The sequence below is a fragment of the Prinia subflava genome, chromosome 4 (assembly GCF_021018805.1).
Source record: "Prinia subflava isolate CZ2003 ecotype Zambia chromosome 4, Cam_Psub_1.2, whole genome shotgun sequence".
Classification (NCBI taxonomy): Eukaryota; Metazoa; Chordata; class Aves; order Passeriformes; family Cisticolidae; genus Prinia; species Prinia subflava.
In genome coordinates, this window is record NC_086250.1 from 60534709 (window position 1) to 60545689 (window position 10981).

General features: G+C 39.3%; 1 protein-coding gene across 3 annotated transcripts in view; it reads right to left on the reverse strand.

The window, feature by feature from the left end:
- Window positions 1–9270, reverse strand: part of CDHR3 (cadherin related family member 3) — a 34553-nt gene extending 25283 nt beyond the window's left edge. Inside the window, exons 1-3 of one of the 3 annotated variants that reach the window (XM_063396883.1) lie at window positions 9053–9260; window positions 6037–6236; window positions 1523–1691 (exon numbers count right to left, since the gene is read on the reverse strand). In XM_063396883.1, coding sequence (XP_063252953.1) covers window positions 1523–1691; window positions 6037–6236; window positions 9053–9122 — 439 coding nt within the window. In that variant the 5' untranslated portion in view covers window positions 9123–9260. Of the gene's footprint in view, window positions 1–1522; window positions 1692–6036; window positions 6237–9052 lie in introns of all 3 variants that reach the window. The other 2 variants (XM_063396884.1, XM_063396885.1) reach the window with 2 other exon arrangements.
- Window positions 9271–10981: the final 1711 nt, after the last annotated feature.

Genomic DNA, 10981 nt, shown 5'->3' on the forward strand with positions numbered 1-10981 from the left:
GTCTAATTGTGGCTGGTACTGTTAACTAAAGCCACACAGTTAGACAGATCAGACATCTGTGCTCACCAATTTATGGCAGCTCTAGCTGAGAGTTAAGCTGATGCCTTTGTTTGTAACAAGCTCCCACGTAGTGTGTTTCACGCTGTGTCGATCCCTGGAAGTGTCAGATTTAATTATTATTAGATTCCAGTGGCACCCATGATATGCAAGACACCAGCTATACTGAGATGACACAGCCTCTTCCCTAGGGGAAGATAATTTGCTTTACAAACTAAGTATTGTATGGAATCAGGGATGTCAATGTGTTCAGAAGGCATCAGTGAGGAGGGCTGAACGTGAGCAGGCTGCTCTGCACCCATCCCTGTGCAGCAGGCAGAAGTCAGCAGCCTGCAGCTGACTTCACTCTTCCAGTGTGGTCAGTCCAGACCTGGAGGTTAGCAGCCAGCTCTGAGCACCTGCCACAAAGGGATCACTGTTTAGTATTTTCAGATTTTTTTCAACTGAATATTGAAGTATGCTTGGCCTACACACATGCAGGCATACAGCATACAGTGCTGCTAGGACAGCAAGCCTTCAAACAGGCTCTCAGTACTTTATAGAACGAACAGTTCTGTCTGCATGTGAACTCATAATAAACAAATCGTTATATTCTGATGCATCTGGTACAATTTTTGCAGGTCTTCTTCATTATTAAATAGCAAGATGAGATCTCTCAGAGAGTAAGACAGTTATTTCCTATGCTTTCCATTGATGGCAGTGTCACTGGCATCAGGTGCAGCTCGATGTGCAAAGCCTGCACTGGCCCCAGCTGCAGCCCAGGCTCTCCAGCCTCATTCCTAGGGCTACTGCACATTCCTCCCCCTTGCATCTTTGCCCTTGGTCTAAAAGTAAACTTGGTTAACATCAACTGCACCATGTAGGAGACAGAACTCTCTGCCTCTTTCCATTTGTGTCACCATAGATGACAATCTCTGAGGTCTCACTCTTAAGACTGATTCTCAACTTAATTTCTCATGAGAAGGCACAAATGCAATATGCAGATATAAAAACATCTGCAAAGCAAGGTTTTTATGGTTTTCCCACAGAAATTCTTGCACATAAAATATGCTTTTGTTGAAATTTATCTTACTTGTCCAAATCAATTCAGTTTTCAACAAACTATAGAAATATGTACCCATACTCAATGGTTATAACCCCAGCAAACTTCAGTTTTCTAATTATAAAGAACATATGTATTTATTGGTATAATTCTTTCTTTTAATTCTTCAGGTTCTTCAAAATGGTTAAATATTTTTTAAACAAAATTTCAAGAAAAATAAAAGGGCATTTCCAGAGATGAAGCAGACCAACTCCTTGTGTGGAAGAAAAAGCTCTGATAAAAAGAGTGTCCTATTCCTCCCTTGTTTTCCTAAAGGAAAATGCCTAGACTACTTTAGCTACAGGCACTGTATGAGCTCAATTTTTTTTAAGTTAATGTCATCTTTTCAAGCATTGTTCTTCTCAGATTCTACCATTATCTTACTTTGAATTGCCACATTTCCTCGAAATACAGGATGTTCATTTTTATCTATTACTTGAATAGTCAATGTGTTAAGGTCAGTTCTTCCAGTTGTATCTTCAACAAAAATCTGCAAATCAAAGCTCTTTGGCATAGTTTCATAATCTAGGACAGGGTTTCCAGTGGTAATAACCTGAAAATAAAAGATTAATATTAGCACATGATGCAAGAGATGAAATTTATAGTCCAAATGAACAAATACAAATAAAGGGGACACTTTCAATCAGTAAGGAGTGAGTGCTTTAGATAATCTTTTACTTGTTGGCACATTTGTCATCATTGGCAAAAATGTGACAGAAGCAGAGTGAAGAGATCACAATGTTGTGGCTTCAGGGAGTATCTCAAAGATCTTTTGTGTGATGAGCAGTTTGAGGAGGAGACAGCTTGGAAGGAGCTGCCCTGCCACACAGGGAATGCTTTGTCTTCAAATTCAGGGCTACATCTCTCAGGTATGTGTCTGTGCAAAGAGCTTTCCTTCCCACACCATGCCCCAGGAGCATTCAAGGTGTGATGAGACTGAGAATTTGGAGGAAGCCTTGCTTTTTGGAGGGCAACTTTGCTTTTTCTGTGAATTAGGAACATGAGGAGGAAGATCTTTTACTTGAAAAAAAAGAGTGTGGAGGCAGGAGACCATATAGTCTAGCAGCTACCAGAACCTTCTTGTGTAACCTGTATCTGGGAGAAGACTTACAGGAAAACCAGAAGAAAAGGAGCTCCATGGGTGCATTGTCTGAGACAGACACCAGAATTGTTTGGGGAAAATGCTGAACTAACTGAAAAAATAATGTAGGCCTTGAGTTTTGCAAGATTTGCTTTATTTTGTTTTGGGCATTTTATTCAAAGGCTTTCACCTCTGCATATTGCCTCTTCACACAGAATATGTAGTAGCACAAGATTGACATTCTATGGAAAAATGTAAAATACAATCATTCTGGATTTAGGATGAGTCTAGATCAACAGGAGGATATTGAAAATTATGTGCCTCCATCTTCACTGCTGAAACCAATAATAAAACAAGGCCTTTCCTTTCTTGGGCAAGAAAGGAAAAGGTGACAGGTTTTGGTGTGTCTAAAAGACTGTGAAATTTGAACAGAGTAGCAGGATGCTGCAGAACTGGGGAACTGCTTGGGCTCATGAGTGTGTGTTTCAAGCAGCATGTCAGAGTATTCACAATACTGCAGAATAAAGGAGACTGAAGAGCATGCAGAAGGAGAACAAAAAATAAATCATTTGGTTTAGATGAGGTTCTGTGGGCCAGAGAACAAACACAAAAGTGGTGTCAGCACAGAAGTCAAAGAAGACAGAAGTCAAAATAGAGACAATAAACATAGAGTTGGAGGAAAGTGAACAGAAGTACAAATGTTTTGTGCCTTCTGGTACATAAAACAGCTGCTGTCTGGAATCTCATGGATCTTTTTGTTAAAATAGTGCAGGAGAAATTAACTGTGTCCTGGATGGTCTCCTTTCCTCCTATACTCTACAGATACAAGTTTCCCATAAAAGTGATGCTGACACAGAATAAACATTCTAAAAAGCTTGTCACAACAGTGCAAAACTTGATGTTCAAAATGAATGTTTAATGGAGATCTAAATACCATAAACACATAGAATGAATTCAACATTTTAAACTGTCCAGTTCTAAGCAGAATTTATGTTCTGGAGATTATCCACCCAGTTCACAGCCAAATATTTTCATTGGTGATGTAACTACAGCCAGACTAAATGTGTCTAAATATACATCTTCCACTCTCCTTTATACAGGCCTTGGAAGTGAAGATGTGAATTTAAATGATCTCTTTCTATGTTGCTTTTGAACCTTCTTGGGAACAGCAGAGGCTGTGAGCCACTATTTGCCTTTGCTTCAAGTGGGAGCAAAGCTTACTGATAAAGGCAGGACTGCACACACTTGAAGCAGCTGCAGGCTTCATGAAAGGGGATCTAGAGTCAGCTCTAAACTATCTATCACTCGTTCCACATGAGAATTTCACTGCTCCCCGCTCCACCACCAATACATTCAGAGAGCACCACCAAGAGAACCCAGGTAGTTTCAGGAAACAGCAATTTTTCATGCATTCCACACATCTGCTATTGAGAACCTTCAAACAGGAGTAAGGTGAGGAGGGATGGACAGGACTGAGATCTCAGAAACTGTTACTTTCTCAGTAGTTTCAAAATGTATCAAGAAATATGATATTGCTTTCTGCTGCTGCAACAGGACTAAATGTGCTTCATAAATACTGAAGAGCCTGTCCTAGCAGGTACATAGCTAATCTCACAATTCATTCATGAAATACTGCTTTTTTTCTATATCTTAGCAAAGATTTAATAGCAGTAGATAGAGCTGAGATGTCTGGTTTTAGATCACATCATTTTTGTGAAATATTGTACAGATCTGGTACAACATAGCATAAGTAACTAAAAGTAGCAGTCTTCATCAAATAAATTAACATAGAACACCCATGTGTTTATCCTTGCTTTATGAGTTGTAATTAGCACTCATCTGTTAATTTGCAGAATTTGTATGTAGCTTGCTTTAAGATTTTTTCATAACTGATATTCACTGGCTCAACCTCTTTGTTTAGTCCTCCGAGTAACTTAGGAAATGTTGAAAAAAGCAACGGTTCAAGCAAAACATAGGAAGGTTCGCAGGCCATTCAGATACTGTGGCTGTGGTATGAAATGGATACAAACTGGCACTTTGGAAGAAGAAGTCTCCAGTCTACAGCTTTTTTGGCCATTCATTTTCATCCTTGTGACACCCTGCACTGTGCTAGAACAAGAATTTCTCCATTATCCTTACCATGAACAAAAATACTTTTGTCTATTATTTTTCCTCCAGGTTAACTTCTCAGTCCCACTCAACAAGCAGCAATATAAATTCTCGTGTGTAATAACATAAAGATGGTATGGGGTAGGAGCAAGCAGGTATAAAAAGGAATTATGTTTTGTTTTGCAGCAGAAGGGATTACTTTAATTGAAAATGCCAAAACAAAGCTTAGGAAGGGAGTCCTACTTTATGGATTCTCTGTCAGCAAAGCCAGTTTAAGGGATGTATCCATTCCTTCTGATTGTTACACACGAGTCAAGGAAAGCACATGAAGCAGAGTTCAGGGAGGTTTAAGTTAGATGTCAGGCAAATGTTTTTCACCCAGAAGGTGAAACTTGCCTAGAACAGGCAAGTGGTCACAGCACCAAGCTGGCAGAGGTAAAGAAGCAACTGGACAATACTCTCAGGCACATGGGGTGATTCTTGGGGTGTCCTATGTAGAACCAGGAGCTGGAGTAGATAACCCTGAAGGAACTCTTCCAACTCAACATATTCTATAATTCTATGATTCTATGATCCCTTCAGCTGACCCAGTCCAGGTATTTGTACAGTCCCACCCTATGCTTCACACATGAAAGAGGGCTTTTTTGAGAGGTTTTTTTACCATCTCACTGACCTGGCTGGGGAGGGTAAAGAGCCATCAGACTGGCACAGGTTAGTTCTGTACTCTGCTGGGAGGCTGGAGCATGGGAGCCACAGCAGCTCCCCACAGGCACATCAAATCCATGAGCCAATACCACCCAGGGCCACAGTCTTACTTTTCCCAAATTTTCTCCCAGAAACACCAGCAAAGAGAACAAGAAAAGAGCTGTTATATCAGTTCTGTGAAAACCTGAACTTCCCTGGAAACACCCAGAAAAGGATATTCAAATCACCTTTTTAAGACTCTGCATCATTTCTATCTCTATCAAAGCCACTCTTCAGTGTCACTGTTCAGGCTCAGACATAGAAGCAAGTTGCAATGGGATGACAAGTTATCATGTATCTGAACACTCATTGCCCATGACAAATGTGAGCTAATACTTGCTAATTTATTCAACAGTGAAAAACAGCCTGAAGTAATGGAAATTTGCCATAGGACAAGAGCGTGCAATGGAGAAAGACAGGTCACAGATGTGTGGAAGGGTGATAACTTCTTACCTCAAAGATAACTCCCTTATGTATCACAGCCTTTGTTTAGAATTAAAAATTACTTTGATCTGATTCAGCTTCATTTATTTTGGAAGTGAGACAAATTAATTTTAATTCTTGGTGAGATTGGCCAAACAGAAGCTGTACGTGGTTTAACTAAGGCACTTTCATTTCACAGTGAATTCATACATATTAAGCTGAAAAACTAGGGATTAAACCTCAAAACAGAAGCAGATCCTCCATGTTCTTCTTCACCTCTTATTTTCTAACGATCACATTTTTTCTATCACAGAATCAATGGAATTATTCTGATAAGTCATTTTTCCTAGATGCAATTAAAAATTGTAATTACTATTGCTATTCATCTGTCATAACTATTACAGAATTTTTGAATACTACCACAGTCTGCATTTAAAATTCTTTTCTGATTAAAAGATGAGACACTGCACTGTCAGTGCTCAGTAATCCAGGAAACATCAGCCTACAGCTGAAAATTACTCAAGTTAAACTTAAAACTCACCCTGAATTCAAGACCTCCTTTTGATTCAATGTCAAAAGCTTCTGTGAGTGGATTTGAATTTACTATGGTAGGGAGAACTGCAACACCAGAAGCCAATGGAGAAACAGTCACATTAAAGCTATAGACTGAAACACCAGCTGCTGAGTTTTCTTCAACAGTGCTTGTTGCAGGTAAGCCCTCAAGCAACTGGGTTCTTCTTCCTGCAGGGTGAAAATGAGCATAAAATTACTTCTGGGAATCTTGAGCTAACAAGAACATAGCTTTTGTCAAGAGCTCCCATTAAGGAACACAAAATGCCCTGACTCTCTTTTTACCTATGATCGGGGGCGTTGTGTGGTAGTAAATCCAGTGTTAATGGCAAAAGAATCCATCTTTTCTGTAATTCAGTCCTACAGTGTTGTCATTTAGAGTGGCTATTGCTAAAGTATTATTTTACTGCATCATTTGCCTACATATATGTCTTTATACAGAAGCAAAGAAGTCAAAAATATTTCTATTTTGTCTCCTGTACTAATTAGTACCTCTGTTCACTGTTACCTCAAAAAGTACCTTGAATCACACAGACACAGATACTAAAAAACAGATTTTTTTGTGGACTACACTATCTGCAGCACCTATGTCTTCAAGTTTCCTGCTTCTAATTCTTTCTACAGCAGCTCTGTGCAAGCCTGGCTCTTGAGTAGTGTGAGTTAGTAACAATTTCAGGGCTGCTGCTGTCATGTCTCCTGCTTTGAGCGAGGAAGAGCAACCTGGAGCCTTTGGAGAAGGTACAGGCCCACAAAAGCACACTATAGTTCAAAACTGCATGGAAGCTGCACATACTGGTAAAGCATTCAACAGACTTGCACAAGCTCCTTGTTTGTCCTTTGGACACCCCAAACCAAACTTTTTGCTGTCTCTGTCATTTAGCTTCTAGTTTTTGGTATTTTTTGACAAAGGCCTGTTGTGCTTCATCTTATGAAGAGTGTCTAGAAAACATAAATCAAGACTGCTTTTGATATCCTGAAACACTTCAGTTATTTCACATCCCTGAACCAGCAATGTAACTCAACACCAGACTATGGCAGGGCTGAATGTTGCTTGGGGATACTTCACTGGCTCGTCCAAAACACCCTCCAAGAAAGCTGCCTGTTCTCAGCTGAACTTCTTACACACTCTGTGCCAAGAGGGAGACAAATGTTGCCCACTCATGGGTCTGGACAGGCTCTTCATACACCAGCAATTACTGTAGTAAAAGCCCCATGAGGTGGTTTTTTTTGTTTGTTTTTGTGGGGTGGGATTTTGTGTTTGTTTGGTTGGTTGGTTGGTTTTGTTTTGTTTTTGTTTTTTCTGCAGAGCTGCAAGGTGAAAAGCTGCTACAGGAACTAGTCTGAGACCATTGCTGCAGCCTCCACAGCTGCATGGAGATTCTCATGCTCCCACACTGCAGGTACAGCAGGTTCATGGGTCACTAATCCAGCTGGGATTACTCTGGCATTTATTGAAAATATGGCATTGGAGATACTTTACAGATACAGGCTGGAATGTGGGAGACTGAGGTGGGAGCTGCCTGAAGGAGTTGATCTGAACAGGTCAATTCTGACACCACGGTAGGACTGAGTTCAGCTAAGCTGTTACTGATTTATGTCAGCAGAAGCAAGATACAGTGAAGGACTAAGTTTTTATTGCTGTTATTACAAGTTCTGGAAAACATCATCAACAAAAATCACCCATGCAAATGAGGCTGGGCTGAGAGGGGCTTCTGGAGATACATTTCCATAAGTGGAGCTGAACTTCGACTGTAATCTCCTGTGGACAGGACTTGATGAATTCAGCTTACTCATCAAGCCTCAATTTATTAATGGAAACCATTTATAAAAATAATGAAATAATTTACAGTATTTAGAAATGTAGAAAGGAGTTGCTATTTTTGTATATTCTCCAAAGATTTCATCGGCTTTTTATTCAGAATTTGTCTTTCTAAATCAAGAGTTCTTACTTCTTGCTCTTTATTTTTAATTGAAATTTTAGGTGCTACATCTAAATGACTTCTTATTTTTCCAACCAATTTTACAAAAACTCTCCTTCCATATTCACAATTCCTTTTTTACCTCTTTACTTTACAGAACAAAATATTTCTGAAGCAATTTAACATATTATTTATCAGATTTATCAATAACAATCATGGACAAATGATGAATCCAAGACAAAGCAATAATGAGATTAGTTTGGAGAAGTTTATGTATATTTAAGACTTATTTATCTGTGATGTGCTCATCTTTAGAGTGTGTTTGAGTAACATCTTCAAAATTTTCTCTATCCACAACCATGCAGGTTAGAAAAACAATATTTTTCAAAGAAAGCTGAAAGTGGCAGGCAATGGCCTAATCAGAGGTTTGCGAACATCAGGAAAACCACTGAATACTGACTGGTTTCTGAAGGATGGCAGAATTCCTACAGTTCCTTGAGAGGAACATGACCCTACCTGAGCAAGTAGCTTACAGAAACACCAGTGCTTTATGTGCCACACAGACTTCAGACAGTTTGAAGATCTACTAAGTTGCTAATGTGCAAATACTCATATTATCAAATCTCCCATGTATTTACACTGATCAAAGTTAGTGATGTTATATTACTGGTATTGTCCACAAATTTCTTTCTGATTGGTCCTGTTTGGTTGCTTGTTTTACTTTATCAAAGAGAAATGTTATTGATATTTGAAAGGAGGACACTGGAGTATAACTACTAGTTATTGTTTCTTGTAGGGCTGACCTCTTTTCCCACTCCAGTGCTGTCACACTGAGCAATGGCTATTAGAAATGATCCTCATCCAACAAAGCATTTTAGCAAAGAGTCATATTCTCTTCATTATACTGCTGTAACCACAGAGCCCAATCTATTTCAATAGGAAAATAATTGTTACATGATTTTTCCCATCTGTGTCTGATCCCTAAATATGTATTATAAAGTTCCCTAGAGAAAGTATAACAGCCAACAGTGTTCTAATTTTAGCAGCATAATGAAGTCATGTTCTTACCAGATACTACTCCCAGCAAAATTAGGAACAGGAGCATGCTCTTCATTGTCTTTACGACCCTGTCCTTCATGTTCCCAGGATGCAAACTGAAGGAAGATCACAGCATGTTTCCCCCACCTAAATTCTTCCTCTTTTTCATGTTGTGCAGTGAGAAATGAAACAAAGGACCTGTGTCTCTAAGGGAGTTCCCAAACACCGTCAGCTTGTTTGCTTGTCAGGGAACTGCTCCTTGTTGACACTTCATTCACAGTCCTGGTCTGTACTTGGGAAAACAGTCATTAATTGTCCTTTCACTATAATCATCTTGTTCAATGAAGCATTATGAAGAGAATCTAGTATGTTTTAAATCTGGAAATACCGTGGTGCTTTCACCACTCTGGCAATGAAGTGCTCTCGTCACACACCAGAATCAAATATTCATGATTTTTTTACCCAAACTAAGGAATCTGAAGTTTTCTTATTTTTCTGACTACCAGAGAATCACTCACACCACACATACTACATACTTGGAGGTGAGGCATGTGTACATGATGAAGTTTGTACATGATGAAATCTGTACATGGTGAAATCTATACATGATGCAGTTTTGCTGCAGCTGTCTAGGAACAGCATGGACCCCCATAGATGTGCTCTGGTTCCCTTAGATTAGGCATTTTTAACTTGCTAGCCCACAATACAACCAACATTTTTATTTCTTTTTTTAGCTAAGAACAGTCCTAGTGTTATTTCGTAGACCATAGGAGAGAAATGACATTAATACTGGAACTGGATGCAATATAGGTGCATTAGAATTGACTCATAGAATAATTTAGTCTTGAAGGGACCTCTGGAGGTCATCTAGTCAAATATCCTGCTCAAAGCAGGCTTAATTAAATCAGATTGTTCAGGGATTCATCTAGTTGATTCTCAACACCTCTGCACAAACTTAGCAGCTCTGCTAAGAGGCAGAATTTTGAGACTCAGATTTAACACAGCTGTGGAGAATCCTGACTGATTTGTGATCTAAGCTGGCATCTCTAGATGTTTCTGCATGACTCTCTGTGGTTGTCCCACTGACAGCTGACATTAGCTCAGAAAGTTCTGTCCCTTGCTTCTGTGTTTTGTGTAGCATGAGCACATTAATTGAACATTCTGAACATGAGCAGCCAGTTTAACACCAGGACAGGCATTGCCTGTGCCTGCTGCATTCCCACCTTGGGCTATGGTACCTATGTGGCCCAGAGAATTCTGCTGACACAATGGACCTAGAAAAGATGCATCAGCAAAGCCTACTGATTGGAACGGAACCACACCTACATATCACATACTGATTTGAGGAATCATGAGGAATACTCATTTGATGGCTAATTTGCAGCTATTTTTAAGTGCTTCTAGGACCTTGCAATGGTTTAAAGTGGATGTGGCCACACAGTGTCATCTGGGAACACAACTTGTAGTACTAAGGAAGCTCATCTTCCTTGTGCCAGGAAATGTGTGCCTAGACTTCATGTTAGGAAAAAGTGTATGGAAAATCTCATTCTCAAATGACCTAGTTATACTGATAATAATGTAAATATATTTATATTGTCAAAAATTCTAACCTGACTCTTTATCTACCTGGTGTTTGCCCACCCCTTCCTGAGTTCACAAAGAAGTTTTGATCTGACTGGACACCTCACAGAGATGAGGTCTGCATGCACAGGCATGAATCAGGCTTGTACAATGTGATGTCTTGTACAGCGATCTTCTACTAAATACCAGAACACAGAAAAACTGCTTCTAGCTTTATTTCCTCCTTTTCGTTGTAATGTATAATCTATCCCATTATAAGCCTGTTTCTTTAAGTCTTGAAAAAAACTATAGAAACATCTGGGATAAGTTTTCAAGTCTTTCAGATACATTTCTAAATTTGTTTAGTATCTTCTTTGAGTGACAGGACTGATTCCATCC